The sequence below is a fragment of the Myotis yumanensis genome, unplaced genomic scaffold (assembly GCF_028538775.1).
Source record: "Myotis yumanensis isolate MYYU_CA2020_CCGP unplaced genomic scaffold, mMyoYum1.0.hap1 SCAF_15, whole genome shotgun sequence".
Lineage (NCBI taxonomy): Eukaryota > Metazoa > Chordata > Mammalia > Chiroptera > Vespertilionidae > Myotis > Myotis yumanensis.
Genome location: NW_027223766.1, coordinates 25,885,627 through 25,913,568, shown reverse-complemented (window position 1 = coordinate 25,913,568; position 27,942 = coordinate 25,885,627). Strand labels below are relative to the sequence as shown.

The 27,942-nt window shown below is 37.4% G+C and overlaps 1 protein-coding gene across 5 annotated transcripts; it reads right to left on the bottom strand.

Annotated features, from left to right (window-relative positions):
* On the bottom strand, positions 1-27,918 carry TMEM68 (transmembrane protein 68). 5 transcript variants are annotated; one of them, XM_070392831.1, is made up of 8 exons: positions 27,745-27,918; positions 21,072-21,116; positions 20,097-20,487; positions 13,963-14,127; positions 11,462-11,655; positions 6,601-6,661; positions 4,423-4,562; positions 1-674 (listed from the first exon to the last, which is right to left on the bottom strand). In XM_070392831.1, the coding sequence occupies exons 3-8, from the start codon at positions 20,416-20,418 to the stop codon at positions 570-572; spliced, it is 987 nt and encodes a 328-aa protein (XP_070248932.1). In that variant the 5' UTR covers positions 20,419-20,487; positions 21,072-21,116; positions 27,745-27,918; the 3' UTR covers positions 1-569. The 5 variants fall into 5 exon arrangements, 4 of the variants coding, with proteins under 4 accessions (XP_070248932.1, XP_070248931.1, XP_070248933.1 ...); XM_070392830.1 differs by having other exon boundaries at positions 27,781-27,918; XR_011468279.1 differs by lacking the exon at positions 6,601-6,661 and having other exon boundaries at positions 588-674; positions 27,781-27,918.
* Positions 27,919-27,942: the final 24 nt, after the last annotated feature.

Below are 27,942 nucleotides of genomic sequence, written 5' to 3'. Positions count from 1 at the left end.
TTTTCACCACACTATTGTCTGTGTCCTGGGGTATGCATAAATGTTCTTTAGCTAACATCTTCACCTTCTTCATCCAGTCATCCTCCCCTTCCCCTCTAGCATTGTTGAGGCACAAAAACATTATGTGACTTGCCCAAGGTCATGAAAGGAATGAAAGGCAGATAAAAGCATTATTTTTCTAGCTTAAGCATCTGCACTAACCTTAGGTTATACCATCTTGCAAAATTAGCTCAGTACAACAGATACAGAAATTAGATACATTATTTAGGAATGTTTGTTTAACCTAAATTGCTGCTAATAAACTTAATTCTAATAATCTATATGTTTATCATACATTATTAGGAATTTATAAGAAACAAGATCATTTTCTTAATTGTTATGCATGTAATGAGTTATTGTTTAAATATGACACACTGAATAAAACAAAATGTATGTTGCAATTTTAAACAAGTTCAACAAAAGATGCTTTTAACATGATTTTTACAAAAATGCTAATTATGAAACCTACAAAATTTAAAAGACAGTACCATAGACACAAACATAATAATATAAATATATTAAATCGTCTTCTAGTGGCTGTTTTGACTTTTATGAAAACGTTCTAACAAAGCACTCATAATGTTTCCCGGTATTCTTTGGTGCTTATCAATCAAAGCTTGAACAGCATTCTTTGTCTATTAAGAAAACAAAAGAAAAGCCATTATTCTTTTAGTTCTCAATATAGATCATCTATTTTGTAAAGATTTTAATGTACTACTACTTTCAAGAAGTCCTTCCTAATTTAGCACCCATCTCTCTTCAGAATTAATGGTTTCCGTCTCAGTACAACCATAGTATATTTCTTATACTTATCATGCTTGAATTACACTATTGTCCAAATGGATATTTTCTACACAGCATTTCCCCAGCATTGAGCACAGCAATGCCTTGCACTCAACACTTTTTTAAATAACTAAGGGGAAAAAAATCAGAAAAAAAAGTAGCAAGAAATTTTCTAATAGCCAAATGAAGTTTCACTCCTTTCTATCCATTAATAAACTGTTGTACATTTTTTCTTTATTACCATACACACCAAAAAATTATATCAGGCACTGAAAAATGAAAAAGTGAGGAAAACTTCTGAATGAATGAGCTGATATACTTTGGTTCATTACCTAAATCTCTAGACAGTTTAACAGGAATTTAAATTAAGTCATAACAATGGAAAAGTCAATTAGAATATAAGAAGAAATCTAAAACTATTTGTTTCCCATTCATGACCAATTTCAACAATTTTCACTTTGAAATTAGTTGTGGCTATCTAAAAAAATGTTTTATGCACACTCACACCTTTCAATGAGCCTTTATACAAATTCTGAAACTTCCTCTCTTCTTAAATATAACTAATACACCCTATCCCAAAGACGTATTTTAAAAATATGCCTCTCTAAACCAAAATTTTTAATAACTGAGTAAAATGAGAACTACTTCATACAATTATTATAAGGATGAAATGAAATTGAAACTATGTCTTCAGGTATTTGGCACAGTGACTAACACACAGATTATGTTCTGTGAAGTATATTTTAAATTTTTATACACTTATTCAAAAAATATTAGGTGCTTTGGAAGCTGTAACATCAATGAAACAAGTCTCACATCTCAAGGAGCTCATACATTAACAAGCATAATTAAATACCAAGTATTTAAAATGTAAGATCATTTGTGACATGTGTCATCTGAGATGAGAAGAAAAAGCATTTGTTTGGGTTTTTTAAAATGTTTTTATTGATTTGAGAGAGAGAGAGAGAGGGAGAGGGAAACATCGATTGGCTGCCTACTACATGCCCCCTACTGGGGATCAAGCCCAGATCGAGCACACAACCTGAGTGGGAACGGAACCCGCAACCTCTCAGTGCAAGGGATGACACCCAACCAAGCCACACCGGCCAGCGCGAAGGAAAGTATTTGGAAGTTCAGCCTTGTGAGCCCGTTGGGTGGGCAATAACCAGAAAAAGACGCACTAACGAGGTACTGTTTGGTCTGAGTGTCTAAGGACCAGTAACATTTCAATAACAGTGAAGGGGAAAGCATGAGGAAAAGGACCACAGGAAAGCATTTGCTGAAGGAATGACAAGTTAGTGGGATTGGCTAGAATTCTGCAAGAGGGGAAGGTTCTAGAGATCAGTTGCACAACAATGTAAGTATATTTAACTCTACTGAACCATACACTTAAATTAAAAATGGTTAAGTTGATAAATTTTATGTTATGTATTTACCACAAATTTAAAAACTTTTTAAAAATCATGCTATGTATACAATCAGCTGATATAAAAGTCATAACACATTCATCCCATTTTCTAGGTGATTCAATAATATGACATTTATTGCTTCTTATGATATGTCACACTCTCTGAAAAGTATAATAGCAAACTGAGTGGTCTTATCTCATCTTCCTTGATCTCTCTGCAGGAATGGATGTGACTGATCTTTCCTATTTTTAAAAAAAGCCACCTGCTGACTTCTCTCACACAAATTTACTTGTTCTACCTCTCTGCTACTTCTCTTTCAGCCAGCTTTGGTTGTTTTCCACGACCTGTTCCTTAAATGTTACGTCATCCTCTACAGTCTGTCCTCAGTCCTCTTCTTTCTCTCTCTAAACTATTCTGTAAAGCTCATGGCTTCAGTAATTATCTCAGTGCAAATGACTTCTAAATCTTCATCACCAATTCTGACTTCTTTCCCAAACCTCAGTAAAATAGTTACAAAAACCTACATATGTAAAAATATGCACAGATATCCGGCAAGTAACTACACAGAATTAGCTTTCAGGCCTGATGCATTCTATCTCTGTAAAGTCCCTCAAATCTGTATCTTGCTCTACCTTTCAAGTAGATAAGATCTTTATCTAACTCATTCATTCATCAAACTTTTATTGAGATCAATTAAATACCTACCACTGTACTAAGAACTAGAGACACAAAAATTCATAGCATAACCTCTGCTCTTAAAAAGGACCCTTTAATTTTTATACATCTAAGTCATCACAATTGCTAGCATCATCACAAACCATTGTAGAGGAAGAGATTACATATCTGCTTGCTTTGGCCAAAAACAATTTAAGTGGAACTGATATGAACCACTTCCAAGCAGAGGCCTATTCCAATTGAAATGTTTTTAATAGACAAATCCCCAAGTCTGTATTTAAGGGCCTAAAAATGCAGTTCCTACTTGCTTTTCCAGTTTCATTGATCAAACTGTATCCACTAAGCTGGTGACCCCAAGTCTATTCCACAGCTGTTATTAAGTGCTCTTCAAGGAAAAACAGGGACAGGGTTTTGATAGAATGAGAGTTGAAAATGCTCTTTGAAACAAAGCTAAATAGACCACTTATTGCAAGCCTTCTTAGAATCTTTAATATGTTAATGTGCTTTGCAAAATTCCTAGAAGGGAATTAGGCAGTCACTCCCCACCTTGCCGTCCTAATCACATTGGACTGCTGGGCACTGCTGGTACATGCAGTCAGCTTAGCTCCTACCACTGCTGCTTTGTTCATACTCTGCCTCCTGCCCCAAGTCTGCATGTCTAGGACATGCCCACTTTCACGACCCACTTCAAATGCCCTCATTCTAGAAAGTTTTCCCATTTTTTCCCTCACAAAGCAGTCTCTTTCCCCTTTGAGCTTCATACTGGTATCACTGAAATTTAGCCTCCATATTGCTTCTAGGAATCTTTCTAAATGCAAACCTATTATAACACTCATCTGCCTTAAATAGCTCTCCAGCTTTCCGTGAACAAATCAATGATAAGCCATCATAGCCCAGAACCTTCCTAAATTTCTAGCTTCATCTCCTACAATATTCCTTCTAGCTATACCAGACTACCTTCAACTCCCCAGAGAGTTCAGGCCATTTCATGTTGTCATCCTTTTATACATTCCATTTCCTCTACCTCATTACTCCTTGTCCAGTTAATCCCTTCATGTCTTTCCAAATAGAATTCAAGCATCAACTCCGGTGAAGTGTTCCTGATCTCATTCAGATACTTTTCCTTTGTGCTTCCATAATACCTTAGCACAGTACTTATCAACCAGGTTCGATTTTATGCCCCAGGCGACATATGGCAATGTCTATAGACCTTTTCTTAATTGTCACATTTTAGAATAGAAAGCTCTTTGTAGTGGGGGACTGTCCCGGGAAGTGCAGGATGGTCATCACTATCCTTGACCTCTACTCATTAGATGCCAGTAGCACCACCACTTCCCAAGTCTGGCCCGTTGTGACAATGAAAAATGTCTCCAGATTGGCAAATGCGCCCTGGGGAGGAAATCACCACTGATCTAGAGCATACTTGTAAAATCAATTAATGAATTAATGAATTACTTTTAATATAATAATTGAAAGTCAAAAAAATCTATACAAGGACTAAGAAAGAATAATTTACCTTTTCGGCTAATTCTTCTGCTGTTAACTTTGGATCATATGGAATGGGATCGCCTAAGTAGGTACGAAACTTCACTGGAAAACCTCCATATATTGGAGCAAATGGATAGCGGAATTTTTCATAAAGCCACCTAAATAACCCTGTTTTAAAGTAAACAAAATCATTTTAATTGGTTACAAATTCTGAGCATGTAACTGCAAACTCTCAATTATGTAAGGTTTAGAGGAAAGTGGCAAATAGTATCATCTCTTGGCAATTAATATTTTTTTAAAGACGAGCTTTTCATCAGTTGTAACAAATGTGCAAGATGTTAATAGAAAAATCTGGATGAGGGGGTTTATTGGTACACTCTGTACTTTCTGTTCGATTTTTCTGTAAACTTAAAAATTCTCAAAAAAACAAGGTCTATTAATATTTTTAAATGAGCTTTTAAAAATATGAGGATTTTAAAGGCAAACCAAGTACTATTATTGCAAAATAAAGGGTAAAGACTGAACCCAAAACTAGAAGCTAAAAAGTCTAGAGACTCAATATATGTGATTTAAATGAAAAAAGAAGAAAAAATGGAAGCATAAAATAAATTCACATAAACATGAGACTAAAAATGCATCAATAAACTAGGTAAAGACTAAAACATTATTGTAAATTAGGAAAAAATGTAACAAAGCAAAGAATTACTAATGGTAATGACCAATATAAAATTTAGCAAGATAAAAGTGGCAATAATGCAAAATAAACTGACAAAATTTAAGGTGAAGTTTAAAGATAAATAAATCCAAGAAAGTCAAGCGACATGTAATACATAATCATAAGTTGTACTGGAATTTGAAAACCCTGTTTATATATATTAAAAAAACAGAATACACCATAAGATGCAAAGTAATACTTAAAATAAAATCACTAGACACTAATGTTTGAGATATTCAACTATTATTAAAGTAAAAAACGTTAAAAAGTAGTAAGAAAGAATTTTAAAACCACTTTGCATTTAAAGAAGTAAAATTAGGGATAATTTCTGCTATGCAACTTAAATTCTGAAGAAATGATCTGAGAGAAAATTAGAAGAAATAATTCCACAACAAAAATTAAACATCTTATCAACCTGCCTTTCCACTTTAAATTTGAAAAAAAAAGAAAGACCTATAAAATGTAATGGAATACCAACAATACGTCAATATTGGACATAAAAGAAACAACAGAAGTTTAAAGTTCTTCAGGAGGGGATTTGTATGTGGATATAAACACTAACAATATAGTGCTAGGGATTTAAAATAACAATCAACCAAATTTAATACATAAAAAATAGGGTATAAAAACAAACTGAAATTTTCAAAATAAAAAGAAAACAAGACACTGCAGGAAAAAGCATATCTAATTATCACTCCTATAACTAGATTCAGAGCTTATTTTGCTACCAATAAGTTGAAGGTGGGCAAAAAGAAGTAAATGTATCGTGGTTCAAAATATTTTAAAAACAAACAAATTTAAAAAGTAACAGAAAAGTAACAACTGGTGTGGCTTAGTGATTGAGTGTTGACCCATGAACCAAGAGGTCACTGGTTCAATCCCCCAGTCAGGGCACATGCCTGGGTTGTGAGCTCGATCCCCAGTGGGGGAGGCAGCCAATAGATGACTCACATCGATGCTTCTATCTCTCTATCCCTCTCCCTTTCTCTCTCTCTAAAAATCAATAAAAACATATTTTTTAAAAAGTAACAGAAATAAACCAAGGCAAATTATATCTTCTTTGGTTGTTCATCTTACTTCAATATTATTGTCTTTCATTTTTAAAGCTATAACTTCTTCAGGGGTGAGGTAAGAAGATAGTCTAAGTTATATGTAAATTTCTCCTAACCTTAACCAACATGTTTTAACAAAAGTAAATAGGTAATTTACTGGGTAATTTTAAAAAGTCAATGACAAATAAGCATCAGTATGTACATAAGACAAAAACCTAACATCTAAGAGCTGCCATTACTTAGAACTTTATCATTTAGTCTTTAAATAGAAAAACATCTAAATAGAAAAAAATCTAAATTTTGAAACTACATAGAGTTCAAAGCCCAGATATTTAAAATATTATATTATAAAAGTGAAAAACAAAAAATAAAATATTATGTTATAAATATTGTTATAAAATATTATGTCATTAGAAAAACCAAATGAACCAGAACTTACTTGTTCCTCCAAGTGATCTAAATCCTTCACGAATATTTTGTGTAAACATAGGAATAATGGGCTAAAGAGAAAATTTGGATTAAAAAGTAAATATATTAATCTATTCAATGTCTCCATTGAGTAACTAATGAAAACTTTTGAGGACCTGCTTAAGATTATTAAAATAAGGTACTTTTAAAATAAAAGTTTACTTTTATCACTAGTGTGATTTATCAGACTAAACTTGGTCATTTGTAGAAATATAAATTAGAAACACTACCCCCTAGTGGTAATATATAATATTTAGTTTACCAACTTTCCTATTCATTCCACATAAATCCTTAATACTCAAAGATTATAATAATCATTGATTTAATTAAATAAAATAAATGTGGGAGATCAAATTGATTCCAGGTGGCTACTGAATAGTATGTTTGCTGAGGAAAGTTACAAGACAGAGATTACCTCTACCGGAAAATTTATATAAATTTAAATGACAGAAATTAGTAAAACACCATTTATTTTTTTTGAGCGTATTAAATATAAAAATGTTCAAAATCAATGAAAAGTAAGTATAATACCACAAAAAAAGGAAAAGCATATATATGAAAGAATTCTTCACATCATTAATTTTAGAGAACTTCTTCTTACAAGTTCAAGGTTTTCATTTTTCTATGAATATCAATAATTAAGTATAATTTTTAAAATGAAGACCTTAACTAAATGTCATAAAACAATGGGTGAAGTAGCAAAGGAGCATATGAGAAGGGTATGCCACTGTAGAACTAAAGTAGATAAAAAATTGAACACTTTTAAACAAACACAAAATATAGCAAGTTAAAGGTTTTTAGAATAGATAAAACTAGGAGAAGGAGGGAGTGATGCTTCACTTACAGTCTACCATCAGTATTTGCTTAGAAATACCTGTCGTGGTGAGCAGGATTTGAGATATTTAAATAAGCTGACATTTAAAAAGCCATTCCTATTCAGCTTTGGAAAGTGGTGAAATATGGTGGACTGCAGGACAGAGACTAGGTATAGCTTTCTTCATAGAACTTACTACCTCACATATAACTAACTGATCTTTTATTTACTATATCTCTCCCCTCTCCCAGAACTCCTAATAGCACAGGCATTGTTTTGTTCATTCCTGTATCCCCAGCACCTAGAACATAAAGGTCAGGTAAAGGCAGCAGGAATATTAAAAGTTAGGAAAGAGTGAAGTCAGGTAAAGAAAAGAAGTCAGGTGAAGGTTTTAAAATTCAATGGAGTTAATTCACAAAGCAAGCACATAAGACAAAGCACACTGACGCTTTTGTAAAAAATTCAGATTTCAATCTAGGAAACCATCACTAGTGTACAATAAAATGATAGCTGAAATCTTGATGTTTTAAATAGCTATGACTCTAGAATTGAGAACTTAAAATGCCCAAGAACAGAAAACTTTCGGCCCATATATTCACCACTGTGCCTTGTCTGCGGGATTCATGTCTACTGACTGACATGAACCCCAAAGTTTGTACTGAAGTATGCATTATTTAAACACACTTCAGGGGACACACCATCCTTTAAGTACCTAACTCTTCAGAAGCTGAACATTTCCAGAACTTACTGGACAGAGAAAGCTTGCCTAGAAGGCTCAGTATTCCAAGCTATATTTTGGACACGTTGTTCCTAAATTTGCCTGCAAGCTAAAGCCTTTAAGCTACAAACATCACTTTATTACAACCTGATGTTGTAGTACAATTATTCATTCCTTTTCTTGTGCACACTTTATATACAACATAGTTGTAAAAGTAACCGGGCATAACATTCTGTTTACATGTATACATGTGTCTCTGTATGTATGTGTATGCATACATGTGCAAGAGAAAGAGAATGTGTATTTTGTTAAAACTATTCTTGAAGAATCAGCTTTACATTGTCTTGGAGTCCTAACTTTGCCACTAAAAAAGTGGGAACCACTGAACAAGTTACTTACCATGTCAAAGTCTGTTTTTTCATGTTAAAATGGGGCTAATTGTTATCATATCTCAAAGATTTTTTAGTAGGTTGAAATAATACATATAAATAATTTTATTAGAACAAATCCTATTTTCTTTTATATGTTATTTGTCTTCCAACTAAAGTAAATGGGCTAATTTTTCCCAACTTATGTAGATATGAAGTTACCTAAAAATTCTTACCAAAGTCATAATTCTCAGGAATCCACAAAATAAAAGTGATTTATATTACCTAAAAAAAGCTGCAACTTTCAGATGAACCTTAAATATTTTCTAACCAATATTTTGTGAGCTTGCATTGATGATCTAACTTTTTAACTTTAATTTCTGTTACTATGTCACAATTGAAATGTATTTAATCCTGCACCAACAGTCTTGAATCTTTGGTCACAGTTTATGATAAATCTGTGAAGCTATGAAGGGGTTTTCCAGAAGGGACACTTGTAACATTTACAATGACATGGCTGAAGGGTTTTCCTCAGGTATGGGAAGTGCCCTCTAACCTCAAGGTCAGAAGGCTCACTGTGAAATGCCATCAGTAATGGCAACAGCACCAGTTGCCTGCAGTCCAGAACTGTGTGCTCTGCTCTGCTTTGCCCTGCTGTGTGGCCCGGTCCCTCCATCCCAGCGGTTCTCAACCTGTGGGTCGTGACCCCTTGGGGGGTCGAACGACCCTTTCACAGGGGTTGCCTAAGACCATCGGAAAACACATGTATAATTACATATTGTTTTTGTGATTAATCACCATGCTTTAATTATGTTCAATTTGTAACAATGAAATTGGGGGACACCACAACATGAGGAACTGTATTAAAGGGTCTCGGCATTAGGAAGGTTGAGAACCACTGCTCCATCCCTTCATCTCTCTGTGCCTGAGTTTCCTCAGCTGCAACACTGGAATAATCACGCGTGTCACCTACTTACTATAGAGGAGTGCCACCATAAAGCCTTTAAAAGCACTGCAAAAGGTTGGGGTGGTACAAGATTTATCAAACCTATAATGCTCTTTTGTAAATCAGCAATGTTAAAGATTTTTGTTTATTTATAAACTTGTAAAAGGCTGTTTATTAAATTTTCTCAAATTTCATATAAAATCCTTAACTAAATTATCTAGACTATCTTAATTATTTAGAAACTCTTTCAAGGATTGGAATCCGAGTTCCTTTCTCTATATAATTTCTTTCTTTTGGGCCTTCTTCCAGGTAATATCCTTTAAAACTGTAAACTTAAGGATGAGAAATTAGAATCCCATGATCAATGTCATTTTTATCTTAAACCTTAGAAGAAATAATTATTTTAGAATATAAACTTAAAAATTAAACTGTTTGATTAGATTTCAGCTTTTATTATTGCTTAAAAATATACTATATATCCTTAAATTTTGTACAACTGTGCATATTCCTTTTGTATTCTATATTATTCATATAGTCTAAGGTTTTGTTTTCTACGTCAGTACTTAAGACTTTTTGGAAAATAAAATTGCTATAAATTAATTTTCTATATTACTAATACAATTGATATAAAATAAAATTCAAAAGGCTCCTTTCTAGTGTTAACAATGTTTTAAAAATCAATTTAACAAATACAAGTAGCCTACTAAGTGCCTGGCAGTGTACTAGGAATTCAGAATATAAAAAGATGGCCTTGTCCTCAGAGAGTTTATAATCTGCTGTAGGACAACAGTATTTAAATTTGTACATTGTGTATTATTAGACACTTGGGCAAGTACATTAACGGTTATACTGGGACCACATTATTAAAGTACTATACAGCAATAACTTACTTCTAGAAGTTACATATACATACGCACAAGAGAGAATAGGGATCAATGCATTGTATTTATTACAATCCTGAAATTAAAAAATATAGAGAAAATTTCTACTCTTTTTCAAATACTGGTCTTGGGTTAGAATTAATTATCCATTAGCTTTTTCTTTTTATTCAGTAGTCCGTATTTGCAAGATGAATAGGCAAGCTAAAGGTGTACACTGGTCTTTGATGTGGCAAAATGGGTACACAAAAAACTAAAATGTGAAGTACTGGAAGCTGTCTCTAGCTAATCGATTGGCCTAAAAAGAGCACACCTTGTCCAAGATCCTACTACTTGTTTTTCTCATAGACAATCTAAAATTAAAACAAACAGAAAACAAAGAAGAAACCATTCCATGAGTAATAAATGTTTCATAGGACAAAGTACAATATGGAGACCAAAAGGCTGAGAAATACTTTGCAAGGCAAAAGAAAAAAATAAAATGGTATTCACATTCTTCAGTCTATTAAGTAGAATAATTACAGCGAATCTCAGAAGAACATCTAACTTTGACAAATTCATTTGTAAAGTCTTTTAAAAAGATCTAAATATCACCAACACCTATTTGTCATTTTTATTCATACTACTAGATAGCTGATCACATTTCTTGATAAAAAATGATTAGTCATTTATTATTTGAGTCCTTTTGTAATAAAAATTGATCACAGATAAAAGAATTGCAATAAAACCAACCGACAACCATCACTGACATGTGCCAACTCAATCGTACAAAAGGATTAAAATACATAGAAGTGGACTGATTATTACTTATGAAAATAAGTATAACTAAAGAAATAAAAGAATTTTACAAATCTGATTAAAAGATGCTGGATTTTGAAATGTGAAATAAAAGTTTGCTGAATATTTGCCAAACTTCCAGATTGAATTTTTCAGATGGTTTCCCATCCACAGGAACATTTCTCTACTGTTACACTTTAAGAGTTATATACACGAACTTAAAGTACTGCAATGACAGTATCTAAATTCTTATATACTTTGGCTCACTATTTAAGCATCTATTATAAATACAACCTAGCTTTGCTTTAATAATTAGCTTTATACAACTCACCACTTCTGCATCAATTGCAACCTGAGCGAAGCCTTTACGATTACCCCATATGATGTTGTAGGTTTCATCACTAATTAGGGCTTCTCGAACTCCACCTGGTGAAATAGCTAATAAGTGACCACTCCTCAGAATTTCAACACATTTTTCTCTTGGTCCATGTAGAGCACAAAATACATCAAGTAATAAACTAAACCCTGTAAGAAACATTAGCATGAATATGTATCAAGTATTTCTTGTCCAATTCTTCAAGAGCAAATATCTTCACAACCTATAAAATGTGCTATCTATACTTAAATCAGTACATTCTTTTTAACTTTTTAAAAATCAACAAGAACTCTCAAGGTTAACATAAGATTAATATTGCTGGTAAAATAATAGCTTCATCTTATACATCACCTACTATTGATGACCTCTTAGTGATCACCTTCTACTCTGGCTACTTTACATGTTCAAATTTTTAATTAAAACTCACAAAAACCTTGGAAAACAGTGATTCTTATCCTTATTTTACAGAAGAGGAAAAGTTGGCTCAGAGTGTAAGTGGATTGCTCAACGTCACACACCAAGCAAATGGCAGGGCAGAGATTCTGGCCCAGGTATATCTAACCCAAAGTTCCTTCCACTAGCATCTCATGGCTAACCACCGTCTACAGCATTTATTCAAGCAATCAGAAATAATACCCTATCAGCAGTCACAAATCTAATCTTCCATTAAACCTATAAAGACTCACTCAAGAGCATGTGAATCTAACTCTGCTTAGCCCTACCAAAATTGGCAAGCCATAATAAAATCTACTGAAATTATAAGTTAGATGATGCTAATTCCAAGAAAATTTTATGTCAATAATAATAGCAAAATCATTAAGAGTTTTTACTAAAGTGAGTGTTTGACTTAGGAACAGCTGATTGCAGGTCCTAATATTATATAATTTTAAAAATTACAACTATTTTAGAAGAAAATATAATCCTGTCAAGTAATTAAATATTTTAAGCAAATCCAAAACTGAAACTTTAGAGTACTGATGATAGTATACATTATTCCTTAAAACTGGAAAATGAAATGAGTAGTAAAAACTATGCAGACTAATCAACCTTCTCATAGGTTTAAGGATCTAAAACAAGATTATAAATATTATTAAAATTGAAATAATTTTCATGTTACATTACATTAAAAGCCCACTGATTTAATTAGAGCAGTATCATAGTAAATGAATGAACAAGGGAGGTTTCCTGAATGATAAGATCATAAAGGGGGAAAGTACTTTAAAAGCCAAAGGCTAAATAAAAATATTCACTTTCTATTATGTATAAGAAGAAAAAAATGGAAGTACCCTAATGTTTCATAAGAGAAAACTAAGTAATTAAATATTTTAGTCATCCATTGAAACTATTCTTTACTTAAGCATAATACGTGAATATGTGAATTAAAAATGAAACAAAATAAATTAAAAGGCTAACTGGTTATGTTAGAGTAACAAGATTACTAGAATAATGATGTTTTTTCCTCTAATTTTCAAATTTAACTATAAAGTGATCATATTACTTTCTAAAGAAAAACCTTTGATAGTCTATTTAGTTTATACACAAAATACAAATGACTGCTCTAGCTGGTTTGGCTCAGTGGATAAAGCATCGACCTGCAGACTGAAGGGTCCCAGGTTTGATTCCGGTCAAAGGCACATGCCCGGGGTTGCGGGCTCAATCCCCTATGAGGCATGCAGGAGGCAGACAATCAATGATTCTCTCTCATCACTGATGTTTCTATCTCTCTCTCCCTCTCCCTTCCTCTCTGAAATCAACAAAAATATATTTTTAAAAATACAAATGTCTTTTTAGTGACCTAAGGATACCCAAAACATTAGCCATGTCTATGAAAGGCACTGAGTAGACTGTTATTTAATTCACTGTTTGGTGTTTGTCTGGTTGGTAGGTCGCTTTTTTTTTTTTTTTTTTTTATTCCAGAGAACAAACTACAAACTTTCTGGCTTGTTTCTGGTAATTTAATAACAGACGAAAATAAGATTAAATCTCAATGAGTTTACAGAGATTTTTAAAACAGAATTCTATTGTGTTTGAAAACATTTGGTTAATTAATCTTTTTTAAAGGGTACAAAGCCTTTATGAACAGATTAAAAAGAATGTGGTCCTCAATCTTAAGTTATAAGTCTACCAAGTATTAAGTCAAGAAATATGACAAAAAAAAAAACATAATAGACTCTGTACCAAAATATACATTACTTGGCAAAAGTTATAATTTAATTTTTAAAAGTAAAAGTTCAGGATTTAACTTTGAAAAATAAGGTCTAACTACCTGATAATAAAGAAAGAGACCAAATAAGCTTTTGGCTATAATAAGGATAACTAGATGCTCCCAAATTGGAGTTCCAAATGTGTAAACTAAAAAGGCAAAAAGTTTTTCCAAATGATACAGAGAGCTCAAAGATACAGACTATCCCATAATTTGACTGTGTTAATTAACATTATATACAGTGAAAGTTTACCTGGAATTTTAAAGACAAAGTGATCAGCTACTACTCGGCAAGTTCTGCCTTTTTGGATAAAAATTTTAGCCATAAAGTAATAAAAATCTATGGGAATAGCTCCATGATAAAAAATTATAAGCGCTGGTCCTTCTGGTATTTTTTCCATTCCATGAACTTCATAACCTGTTAGAAAGACAAAATGCAAATACTTAAAATATGCTTATTATTAAGTATACATTAGGGGAAAAACAAAGCAAAACAGTGATCAGAAACTTGAACTGGATGTCAAGAAACCATCTCTCCAATAATACAAGTAAAATTAGAGAACAAGGGTTTCAGCAAGGGAAGCAAATGACAGGTCGTAAAGGATAGTGGACGTGAGGAGAGGAATGAGACTCTTCTAATTTAATCTGTTCTCCTCCACTAGCTAAGTTAATCTGCCTACTGTCCTTCACACTATTACCAAACACTAATACATTTTTTATAGCAATCCTGTACTGTTGGTGGATTGTGAGGAATATTAAGGTAAGCTCCACCTATGTTTCAGAGGAAAATACTCTTGAGTATTTTATCATAGGAGTTGGGAACTGATACTCCAAGGAGCACGTGAAATGTGATCATGGCTCTAGTTATAAGATCTGCTTTTTCTTCCCATCTCACCAGTCAGGTCACAGGCTCAGCAGGTCCTAGCAAAAAGAAAAAAGCCTACTGAACAAATGGGTCAATGAAGGCATCAAACGAGAAATAAAAAACAGTATCTTGAGACAATTGAAAATGAAAATGCAACATATTTGCCCTGGCCCATGTGGCTCCGTTGATTGGAGCATCATCCCGCAAACTAAAAGGTGGCGGGTTCAATTTCTGGTCAGGGTACATACTGGTTAGGTTGTGGGTTTGATCTCTGATAGGGCCATGTATGGAAGGCAACTGATCAATGTTTCATTCTCACAGCTATGTTTCTCTCTCTCCCTCTCCCTTATTCTCATTCTCTCTCTCTCCCTCTCCCTCTCCCTCTCCCTCTCTCTCTCTCTCTCTCTCTCTCTCTTTCTCTCTCTCTCAAGAAAAAAAAGATCAATGAAAATATGTCCTCAGGAGAGGATTAAGAAAAAGAGAAATGCAACGTACTAAAACTTAATAAGATGCAGCAAAGGCAGTTCTAAGATGTTTTTGTTATTATTTTTCATGTAATAAAGGAACACCATTTTGGTTGATACTCCATCCAATTAAATAAAATTGCTTTGGAAGACTTTCTGGAAAGAAGGAAGAAAGGGAGGGAGGGAGGGAAAAAGCAAGCATCCAGAGGCCAAGAGCATTATTAAGCTCAAAGAAAAAGGAAAGGTAAAAAGGAAATTTCCTTGACTATAGGAGAAAAGGGAAGGAAGTTCCTACAGCCACATACTGCCCCACACAGAACAGCTCTCCCAAGGATTGCTGCTCACATGTCAGAGACAAAAGAAGAATCCAGAATATGGAAATCTGAAACTTTTAGTCTGTTTCTTTCCCTTAAGGTTTTATCTACTTGCTTTGCTAAGAAACAAGCATTAAAATAAAGATGTCAGTATAAATTTTAGTGCAGGAAATTCATTTTTATGGTAGTTTCTAAGGTCTTCAGCAAACAGATTAAATTAAGAGTGGTGATTGATTCTAGTATTGAAAGCATGAGCTACTTGATAGTAACTCAAGTGGACTCAGGATAATGATTAAGAATTTTTAAAAAATTTCAAATTATAGTTGACATTTAATATGTTAGTTTCAGGTCAAAAGAATGAAAGTTTGTAAAAATTAAATTTAGTGATATTTCAAGATTTCATGTTTTTGTTTTTTAACATTTCTTTCCAATTGCCTAATACTAATTCAAGTTAATTCAATTTACTTTAAGCTTGACAGAACCATCACTAAAGTTATCTGAAGTTACCAAAAGGATCAACTGTCTCATCAGATACATTTTCTGAAAAATAAAGAATACTTCTTTGAGGGATTCTAAACAAAGTATTTTTGAGATTCTTTCTTGCTTTCAGAATATTTTTTAAAATATTTAAGAAATAATTGAACTACTTAGATATACCAAATCATCTGGTTGAAAGCAGAAAAGTTTAGCTAATCAATTCAATTCTTGACAGAAAGTATAGTTTACTATAGTGCCAATAAACATAAAGCTCAAATATTGTTTAACTGTGTCACTCTTAAAGCACAAATGTACCACTCCTGGCTCGGAAAGCATCAATGGATTATCACTTTAGTCCAACAAATGATAATTGCCCATCTAGTGATATTATTCAGATTCTTTCATGCATCATATGGACCGATGATGGCTCCCTAACTACTAGTATGCTTTCCCACCTTTGTGCTTCTGTTCATCTAAATAGAGCACTTCTGGTCCAATGTTTTCCTGTGTAGCAGAAGTAGAAATCTTAGAGCACTTTAACTCCTCCTCTCTGACTCTATTCACCTGGTCACCAACTTCAATGCAAAAACTCTCTTAAATGTACCATTTTCTTCCCAATGTTAGTTTCAAAGTATGGCCCATCATCTCCTGCCTATACTACACCAATCCTGAGGGGATCTGATGAGCAAGAGCTCAGAGAAAGCAATCACAAAGGCAATTATGGTCAATGTCCATCCAACCACTATCCAGGGAGGAGGAGCCTCAATATGCAGATTTTGAGTAGTCTGGGCTCCATTAATAAGAACATACTATTCTGGGATGAATATGGCTCTTATTTGATGCCGTTAAATACAAATTTATTACCTCTCCTGCAGTGACCCAATGCTCACTAAGCACGCTCCTGAGTTTTTGGCTTTCCATGTAGCTTAGCCGAGAGAGAGAGGATCTGACGGCTATACTGGAGCTCAAGTAGTGTCATCTCCATAGCAGTATTTATTAGGTAAAGGTGTTAACCTGCTACTGGCTTAGACATCAGCAGCATGAATTCAGATAAGAATAATCTCCTCCTGAAATAGATCCCTTCTAAATTTGTCATTAAAAAACCCTACACGCTGCTCAGCCAGGTGGCTCAGTTGGTTGAGCACTGTCCCACCCACCAAAAAGTTTCAGGTTCGATTCCTGGTTGGGCCATAACTATTTGATACCTAGTCAGGGGTCATCAGGAGGCAACTAGTTGTCACACATTCATATTCATTCTCTCTTTCTCTCTCTCCCTCCCTCCCTCCCTCCCCCGATCCTTCCCTCCCTCTTTTTCTCTAGAATCAATGAATCCTTGGGTGAAGATTAATAAAATAAATTATACACATTATGGTAAATTTTAGGTGACTATTATTTTATTTTTATTTTTTGACACATTTTTTACAATGAACATTTATATTAGTTAAAAATTCCTTTGAAGATTCTTTAAAAAGCATGATTAAAACTGACTTGACACCAATACAAAATCCAAATATGCACACAAATGCCTGTTATATGTGTCACTAAAGAACAGGATAAAGAAAATCATTTTAAAAGTATCATTTACCACCCTAGCTGGTTTGGCTCAGTGGATAGAGTGTCAGCCTGTGGACTGAGGAGTCCCAGGTTTGATTCTGGTCAAGGGCACATGCCCAGATTGCGGGTTCATCCCCAATAGGGGGCGTGCAGGAGGCAGCCAATCAATGATTCTCTCTCATCATTGATGTTTCTCTGTCTCTCTCTCTCTCTTCCTTCCTCTCTAAAAGCAATAAAAATTTTTTAAAGTATCATTTATCTAATAAAAATAATGTTATCATAATAAAACATTAAAACAGTAAGAACTATATATATATATATATATATATATATATATATATATACACACACACACATTTTTGGGGGGTCCCTGGGTGGTCTTGAAAGGTATATACATTTTAACCTCCTCTGAGTCATAAGTGCATATTTTAAAATACCTCAATAATTAAATAAGACACCTCAAAATTAGATATTCTGCTACAAAATAAGTTCAGCACTTGAAGTTATCCAAATTAAACCATGTCTCCTAAAAATATAAATAAATTTCAACTATTCCTTACAAAGCATGTTATCCTGAGCTACGGGGGAAGGGGGTACAAGGGGGAGCGTGGGGGCATGTATATATGTGGGAGGGAGTATTGTAAATGACACCACTGAATTTTTGTATCACTGTTTTAAAGAGAATGAATAATAGCAGTCTACCTAGATGCAGTTTCTGCAGGCACACACACATGGAATGCTGAAGTATTGCCTTGCCTCATGTTAAACAACCATCAGAGAGTGTGAGAGTTGTACTGACTAACAAGAGCATTAGTATAAATGAGTAAATATTAGAAATTTAATTCATCAAAGACATATGGTTCCTGTTTGCAAACCTACTGAATACCACTACTTTTGACCCTGAGTCCCCAATCTGGGACAAACTTACCACACAGCACAGATCATAAAAGCACACATCTTAGAGCTTGATTTCTGAGGTTGCATTCTGGCTCTTCCTCCTAGCTTTTTAGGATGCCTTGGGCAAATAACAAACTCTCTGCTTCCTCATGGCAAAACTATAAAATGGATGTAACAGAACCTATCTATTATATTATCCTATATAATAAAAGGCTAATATGCAAGTCAACCCAACCACGGACTGGTCACTATGACGTGCACTGACTACCAGGGGGCAGACGCTCAACGCAGGAGCTGCTCCCTGGTGGTCAGTGCACTCCCACAGGGGGAGCACCACTCAGCCGAAGCCGGGCTCACGGCTCACCTCTGCATCAGCACTAAGGATGTCCAACTGCCAGCTTAGGCCTGCCGTCAGTTGGACATCCCCTGAGGTCTCCCGGACTGCAAGAGGTTGCAGGTCAGGCCGAGGGACTCCCCTCCCCACACCGCCCAAGTGCACAAATTTCGTGTACCAGGCCTCTGGTAAGGTATAAAAGAATTAATGCATGTTAAGCATTTTACAGTATATGGCAGTGGTTCTCAACCTTCTGGCCCTTTAAATACAGTTCCTCATGTTGTGACCCAACCATAAAATTATTTTCGTTGCTACTTCATAACTGTAATGTTGCTACTGTTATGAATCGTAATGTAAATATCTGATAAGCAGGATGGTCTTAGGCGACCCCTGTGAAAGGGTTGTTCGACTGCCAAAGGGGTCGCAATCCACAGGTTGAGAACCACTTGATATGGCATAGTTACATGCTCAAAAAAAATTTGTAAGAATGTATATAGTATTAAATTGACAACACATTAACCTAATAAGCATGTCACTGGTGATCTTTAGTAAGAGCAGCTTTATACTTACATATAATTTTAAGTGTCTATTTTTTAAATTAAAGTATAATTGACATATAATATATTAGCTTCAGGTGTCTAAAACAGTGACCTGACATTTATATTCCTTAGAATGATCACCACCTCAGATGTCTATTTCAAAATCTGTGCTTCCTTCTATGACTCTCTGTGAAAACACTTTTGATGCTCAACAATATGACATACAGGGCACATCTTTGTTACCAGCCAATTGAACTTCTGTATTTTTGTATAGTCCAAAACAAAAGAGACCAACAAATAAGGTAAAAACTGATAGAGAAAAACACCAAGTTCTTGAAAATAGGCCACCAGAGAGCAAGTTTCATGACAACCAAATGAAGAACCACCAACCATTAAATGCACATTACATTTTCTGAAATAACAAAGAAAAAAAATGAATATCCTGGAGATAAACGCACTGCCATCTCATTTGTTGAGAAAGATATAATAACCTCTGAAATGAATCATACCTAAAAAGGTAACTTTTGGTATACAAATTATATTGAGTATTCATTTTTAAAATATCTCTACACTGGGAAAGTCAAACCTATTTTAAACAATAGGAATTAAATGGAACTAAATACTAAATAATTAAAGTATTTTCAAAACAGTTTTCTATAATGTTTTAAATAGTCTCTTACTCTTTTAGATGTCTTAAATATAAATTTTTATATTTTAGCTTATAGTAATAGTCTAACTGCTGTGTAGTTCTTTAAGGGACACTAATGTATTTGGGAAAAATCATTTTAAAACGTATACATGCACAATGCATGCAAATAGATAAAAAACAGTAAATATCCCATTATATTTTTCAGTATCTTCTCCATCAGTGAAATGGAATGATATCGTTTCCATGCCACAAACACAAACAGCAACACACAGAAATCAATGCGATCTTGCTTACCATGCCAAACTGCTGCATGTCCATCCCACAGTGTTGCTACTGTCTTCCTTGCGCCATCCCATAAATTATGAGAATAGGCTTCTTTTAATACATTCTTCCTCTTATAAATGTGTAAGAAAACAATAGTAAGGTAGAGAAGAAAAATAGTAAAGTAAGGAAGTATTAAAAGTATTAGTGGTGTAAAAACCCATACGAGATAGTTTGCAAAATTCAAATAGTCCTCCAATTGGTCCACGCCAAACCATTCTTCAAATATGTGAATCAGACAACTCATATAGGGCACAGAGTCCTGTCCTGTACAGGTTTGATTTCTGTCTATCATTTTTCTTTAGGTGAAAATGACAAATTCAGTCTCTTTCTTCATTATCATGACAAGTCTTTAATTTTGCCACTAGAATGGAAAAATAATCCAATGTTACTCTTTTCATAGCTAAAAAGTTAAATATTTTAGTCTATATAAATACAATATAAAGTCATTTCTACCAAAAATGAGTAGATGGTTGCAGATTTAAATGTGAAAATTAGAAGATTTCATTTGTCCACTCAGAAAGTGTATCAGGTTTAGCTTTTGAAATAACTCACAAGTTATAACTGAGAGAGGGAAATAAGGCTGATGAATAAAACTTCAGATTGATCTTAATAATTTGACTTTTACCTTAAGTAGAGCGTACTGAATGTATCTTACACCAGGTTATGTTGAGATAACTCTATTCTTCACAAAAGATAACATTAATATCTGAATATCTGATTCAATAAAAGTAACTCATGTCTTTAGGAAATTATGACATACATTTTTGGATATTATCTTTCATAAGCAGGTTTATAGAAAAACTGTCTTTTCCTTTGGCATTATGTAATAGTAAAATTTTATCAGTATCATTTTTATCTTCTAAAAATTATCTTAAATCTTAAATGACTGAAAATATAGCCATACAATTATTTCATGTTACTCTCTAAACCTGTTAGTTAACTTACCAGAAATTAGATAAATATCTTGTCCCAAGCTTCTATGTATGTATTCTGGAAAACAGTATATAAATGGGAAAAAATATGATTTTTAAAAAGATAGTCATCAATACTAGAGTTAAATTTTCCATACAATAGCAAGAAACATGCAAAAGGTGTGACAAATATGAATACAGCCCACACTAGTGTATCACAATTAAAAATTATACTCACTCAATTATGCTTTAATGAGGACACCTCTATATACTGTCTACATGTTGTTTACTTCCCACCTGAGACCTTTTTTTTTGTTTAATTCAGAGCTCAGAGCTATGAAAAACTTTGCTTCTTCAGAAAAAAAGAGCATGAAATTTAGATTTGTAACTGATCATGTTTTGTGTGGTTTTTTTCTCAGTAAATTTGCCAGATAATAAGCTGGTCAAACATGATGTTCAATGATACATTTATATTGGCCCTGATGATCATGTTCTCCCATTTATTTGTGAAAAATCTGGACCTATCATGGTAACAGAAGTAAACACAGCACACATTAAGACTGGGTTCATCCTGGCTAGGTAGCTCAGTTGATTAGAGAATCATCCCAATACACCAAGGTTATGGGTTCGATACCCGGTCAGGGTACATACAGGAAACAACTAGCCCTAGCTGGTTTTGCTCAGTGGATAGAGCACAGGCCTGCAAACTGAAGGGTTACAGGTTCAATTCCGGTCAAGGGTATGTACCTCAGTTGCAGGATCGATGATCCTCGGCCCCATGGCATGTACAGGAGGCAACCAATCAATGTGTCTCTCTCACATTGATGTTTTTCTCTCTCTCCCTCCCTTCCACTCTCTCTAAATATCAATGGAAAAATATCCTCAGGTGAGTTTTAACAAAACAAAACAAACAAACAAAAAAGAAAGAAAAGTAACAACTAACGAATGCATAAATAAGCGGAACAACAAATCAATATGTTTCTCTCTCAAAATAAGTAAAACATTTAAAAAAATACAGTGGGCTTTATTTACATCAGATTCTAATAAATCTAAAGAGTTAAATCACTATAATCTACTAGTGTTTGATCATTTAGAATGTTAACATAGAAAAGCATTTTTTTAAAAATTAGAGTTTTCCCCATTAGGATGGCTATAATTTTTAAAAAATGGAAAAGAACAAGTGTTGGTGATGATGTGAAGAAATTAGAACTTTCACACATTGCTGGTGGAATGTACATGTTGCAACCACTGTGGAAATCGGTTTGACAGCTCCTCAAAAAGCTATTACCCCAGAGTTACCAAATGACCCAGCAATTCTACTCTTAAGTATATATCCAAGAGGACTGAAAACATATTCACATAAAAATCTGTATACGAATGTTGACAGCAGCATCAGTCATAACAGCTAAAACAGGGGTGGGCAAACTTTTTGACTCGAGGGCCACAATGGGTTCTTAAACTGGACCGGAGGGCCGGAACAAAAGCATGGATGGAGTGTTTGTGTGAACTAATATAAATTCAAAGTAAACATCATTACATAAAAGGGTGCGGTCTTTTTTTTTTTAGTTTTATTCATTTCAAACGGGCCGGATCCGGCCTGCGGGCCGTAGTTTGCCCACGGCTGAGCTAAAAAGTGGAAATAAACCAAGTGTCGTCCATCAACTGATGAACAGATAAAGAAAGTGTGCTATACCAGTAAGAGAATACTATTCAGGTATGAAAAGGTAATGAATTACTGGCTCATGCTACAATATGCATGAACCTTGGTAACATTATAATAAGTAAAAAACAGTCACACACTAAGGGCCACATTTTGTATCATTCCATTTATATAAAACTAGAGGCTTTGTGCACAAATTGGTGCACAGAGGGGTGGGGCAGGGGCGGGGGGAGGAACGCGGGAGGTTGGCCGCCAGCCCTCGGCCTCCCTGGGAAAGGAACCGCATCCACCGCCACCCGAAGGCCCCAGCAGGGTTGGGAGAGGAGGGGACAGTCGCTGGGCTGGGCAGGGAAAGAACAGATGCCAGACACTGACGCCTCCCTCGGTGCCCCACCACCGCGTGGTTCCCCACCTCTCCCCCTCCTCCTTCCCTCACTGCTGCACCCCCACCATGGTGAGTGGGCGGCCCTGGGGAAGGGAGAGAACAGGAGCAAGACAAACCCTTGTGTTGAGGGCTGACTTTCAATAGATGGCAGTGAGGGAGCTGCTCTGCTACATACGAAACCCTGACCCAGAATCAGGTCTCTATGAATGGTTTAGCACTAGGGGCCGATGGAGGCCAGCCGGCCAGGGGGAGGGTCTGCGGGAGGTTGGCTGTGGGAGCATACTGACCACCAGGGGGCAGCTCCTGCATTGAGCATCTGCCCCCTGGTGGTCAGTGCGCATCATAGCAACTGGTGGACCAGTCGTCACGGTCGTTCGGTCATAACAATCGCTTAGGCTTTTATATATATAGATACCTAAAACAGGCTAATCCACAGAGACAGAAAGATTAGTGGTTGGTTGCCAGGTGCTGGGGGAGGGAGCAATGAGAACTGACTGCTAATGGAAACAGAGGTGTCTTCCGGAGATAATGAAAATGTTCCGATAGTAGTGATGTTTGTACAACCTTGTGGATTTACTAAAAACCACTGAGGTGTATACATTTTCTAATGATGAATGTTATGGTGAATTATACCTCAATAGAAAAATAACTTTTAAATATCTTATATAATAAAAGGCTAATATGCAAATTGTTCCCTCGGGAGTTCGACCACCCGCTATGACGTGTGCTGACCACCAGGAGGTGGCACAGAATGAAGGAAGGCCCTGGCCAGCAGCTGGCAGCCAGGGAAAGGAAGGCCCCAGCCAGCAACCGGAAGGCCCCGATCAGCCCTGATCACCGGCCAGGCCTGGGGACCCTACCCATGTACAAATTTCATGCACCGGGCCTCTAGTCTAATCTAATAAAAGAGAAACATGCAAATTGACTGCACCTTTGCTATGCCCCAAGCCACGCCCACCAGCCAATCAGAGCGACTATATGCAAATTAGCCCAACCAAGATGGCGGCCGGCAGCCACAGAGCTGGAGCAAGCAGGAGGCTTGGTTGCCCCGGCGATGGAGGAGGCCAAGCTTCCCGCCTTCCCTGGCTGGCTGTGGCCTCCGCTAAAGGCAACAAAGTTTCAATTATAGAAGATAAATAAATCCCAGATACCTGCTTCCAGCCAGCCTCCACTGGGAACTTGGGTGGCTGGGGGACATGGTCAGCCTGCAAACAGCCATCAGCCCCTCACCCAGGCTGGCCACACCCTCAAGGGGTGAACGTCCCTGCTTAGGGGGCTTGACCAGCCTACAAACAGCCATCAGCCCCTCACCCAGGCTGGCCACACCCTCAAGGGGTGAACGTCCCTGCTGGGGGGCTTGACCAGCCTACAAACAGCCATCAGCCACTCACCCTGGCTGGCCAGGCACCCTGCAAGACCCTCACCCTGATCCAGGACACCCTTCAGGGCAAACCAGCCAGCCCCCACCCATACACCAGGCATATAATAAAAGGGTAATATGCAAATTGACCCTAACAGCAGAAAGACTGGGAATGACTGGTCACTATGACACACACTGACCACCAGGAGGCAGATGCTCAATGCAGGACCTGCCCCCTGGTGGTCAGTGCACTCACACAGGGGGAGCTCTGCTCAGCCACAAGCCAGGCTGACGGCTGCCAGCACAGCAGTGATGGCGGGAGCCTCTCCCGCCTCCTCGGCAGTGCTAAGGATGTCCGACTGCAGCTTAGGCCTGCTCCTTGCTGGCAAGTGGACATCCCCCGAGGGCTCATGGGCTGCCAGAGGGATGTCTGACTGCCAGCTTAGGCCCGATCCCCCAGGGATCAGGCCTAAGCCAGCAGGTGGACATCCCCCGAGTGGTCCAAGACTGTGAGAGGACACAGACTGGGCTGAGGGACCCCACTCCCTGAGTGCACAAATTTTTGTGCACCAGGCCTCTAGTTATTAATAAATTAAAATTTATGATAGCCTCTGTACTGTAGAACCTCTTCCATTAGACAACCTCTTAAGTTTCAGGACAGCTACCATGAGCTGTGAAATCCCTTTTCTAGTCAGAATCCTTAGTTCTTTCGACCATATTTCAGATGTTCGTTTCATAGCCTTTCACCCCTCAGGCTACTTCCTGATAGTGAGAGGAACATGTACAGTAACCCACCTGTGCCAGAGAGAAAAATATACAGCAGGGCAAGCAGAATATGGAGATCTATAGTAGGCAAGACGATGGTACAAAGGGTAGAGGGGCACTATGGAACATGGGTAGTCTGGGAAGTCCTCTATAAGAGTACATTTAAGCAGAAACCTCAGGAAGTGAGGAAACAAACCATGTGGGTATTAGAGAATTCCTGACGAAACGAACAGTAAGTACAAAGAATACACTTGGTGTGGTCTGCTGAGCAGCAAGGTAGGCTAAAGAAGCATGACAGGGAGAGCAGTCAGGAATGGGCAGAGAGAACTTATAGAACTTTATCTAAGGGAGATGAAGAAGACATCAGAAGAGGGAGATTGCCTGGTGGGTTTTAAATGACTGCTGAGTTAAGAATATACTATACAGGGAGCAAATAGGAAGTTATTGCAATAACTGAGATGAGTGATGAAAGTGGCTTAGACAGTGTGGCACAGTGAAGGTCATACAAGATAATCCAGTTCTGGATATATTTTGAAGATACAGTCAAGAGGATTTGCTGATGAATGGATATAGAATATGAGTGAGAAACAGCAGCCTGGGAGGACAACACAGTTTTGGGGCAACATGGATTTGTGTCCTGGGAGGCTCTGCTACCCCCTGTGTGACATAGACAAGTTACTTAATATCCCTGCCTCAGTTTCTCCATTTGTAAAATGGGGAGTAATAACAGTACCTACTTAATAAGACTGTTATGAAGACTGCATATTAAAAAGCTGAGAAGAGTGCCTTCCAATATATAAGCACTAAATAAATATTGCCATCATCATCAGCTTACTTGTGAAAGATGGGATTGCAGAAAGAACAGGTTTGGGGGTGGGATGAAGATCCGGAATTCAGTTTTGAACATGTTAAGATTCTTCTGGACATCGAGTGAAGGCATTAAATAGGCAACTGGATATACGCAGAGTGCAGCAGGAAGATAGGGACTCCAGAACTATATCTAGGAATTGGCAACATATAGACAGTATTGAAAACCATGAAACTAAATATCCCTCTAGGGAGTAAATATAAAATAAAAAAGAATTTCCATGACTGAGCCATGAGGCACTCAACACTTTAGAATTTGGCAAGACAAGGAGGAACCAGCATCCTATCCGCCTTCCAGGAGTGGCATCCTGGATGTCAAAGGCAGTGTTTCAAGAAGAAAGGAGTATTCGGCTGTTCCCAATGAGGCGAAGTCTAAGAATAACGGATCAATGGATTTTACAACAAAGAGGCACTGGGAAGTCCCCATAAGAAATGTTTTTGATACAGTGGGGATGAAAGTTACCTGAAGTAAGTTCAAGAAAAAATGGGAGTGAATAAATTGGGAAGACAGCAAATACAGTCAACTCTTCAGAGGAATACTGTTACAGGAAGGGACAGAGAAACAAGTGGACATCTAGAGAGTGATGCGGATCAAGTCTGTTGTTTCAAGATGAAAGTATAGCAGTTTTTAACACCAATGGCAATGCATCACTGAGAGAGTGAGGAGTGGATGATGCCCCTGACTAAACAGTCAGGTGTTGTATGTTTTAAAAATGCCTGCAGCGCACCGGTTGCAAGGAGCTGTGCTGAAGGAATACCAGTGCCACTTGGGCACAGTAGCACGGACCAAGCCCCCACATGCTTCCCCGGGGGAGTTGCCTGGCCCGTGCCAACCAATGCCCCACGCCACACACCGACTGCTGTGGGCACCTGTGGCGACGGTGCTCCGGTTTTTTTTACATCCTGATTATGCGAACGTGCATTTTTTCATGGTCATCAGCAGTGTGAGCGCAGAGACTTGGTTTACAGGCTGCAAACCCGAGGGGGACCCAGACAAGTGCCGGGCGCGTACAAAGCATGTACCCACTCACACTATTAACACCACACGTGTGAGGTCTGATTTCGTCCTTTCATGTATGTTCTCACGAGTCCAAAAGGAAGCAGGCACAATAAGGATCCAAAAAAAGGTGACGTCGCTTGCCCGGGTCACACTCACGTCGTAAAAGAGGCATCAGCCAGGACGCCAAGCCGGACACTGTCGAAGGCGAGCACGCCCAACCACTCCCTACCCCCGCGGCCTCGCAACTCCACTCTGATCACCGCGAGCCCCGACGCACAGTAGGGCCGATTCCGATCCCAGAATCGGAGCAGTCACGGGGCAAGCGCAGAGGCCTCCAGCGAGGCTGCAGACGCCTCGCCCCATCGCGATGAAGCGGAGCACGCCCAGCTGGGGGTTTGGGCGCTGGGGGAGCTGGGGGAGCTGCGGAGCGGGGTGCATGAGTTTGTCGTGGCCCGCACGGGGCCTCCCCTCCCGGCTACTCCAGTGCCGGAGCCGAGCGCCAGGCCGGCAGAAAGCAAACCCGCCCGCGCGCCCCAGACGCGGACTCGGGGGGCCCCCGGAGAGGCCAGATGCGCGGCCTCGCCTCCTCGCAGCTCCGCGAGACAGACGGACGGCCCCCGGGCGCCGGGCTGGGAGGAGCCCGGGGAGACCCAGACGGGGATCGACGCACCTCGGGGGGAAGGCGGGGGAGGGGACTCGACCTCACCCTCGAACAGTAGCGGCAGCTCCTCAGTGGCTCAGCTGCTGCAGGCTGCGAAGAAGTGCGAGCGCCCGATCTCCCGCGAGCAACCCTGCGAGGAAAAAGCTAAAAAGTAGCTCCCACCCCAGCAGCGTTGAGTGTGACCCCGCCCCTTGGCCCGCCCCTTCC

Coding starts and splice junctions, on each gene's coding strand:
- TMEM68 (XM_070392831.1), bottom strand. CDS start 20,418: ATGATAGACAGAAATCAAACCTGTACAGGACAGGACTCTGTGCCCTAT. Junction 4,563..6,600: donor TAGATCACTTGGAGGAACAA/GTAAGTTCTGGT, acceptor ACTTTAAAACAG/GGTTATTTAGGTGGCTTTAT. Junction 675..4,422: donor CAGAAGAATTAGCCGAAAAG/GTAAATTATTCT, acceptor TTTTCTTAATAG/ACAAAGAATGCTGTTCAAGC.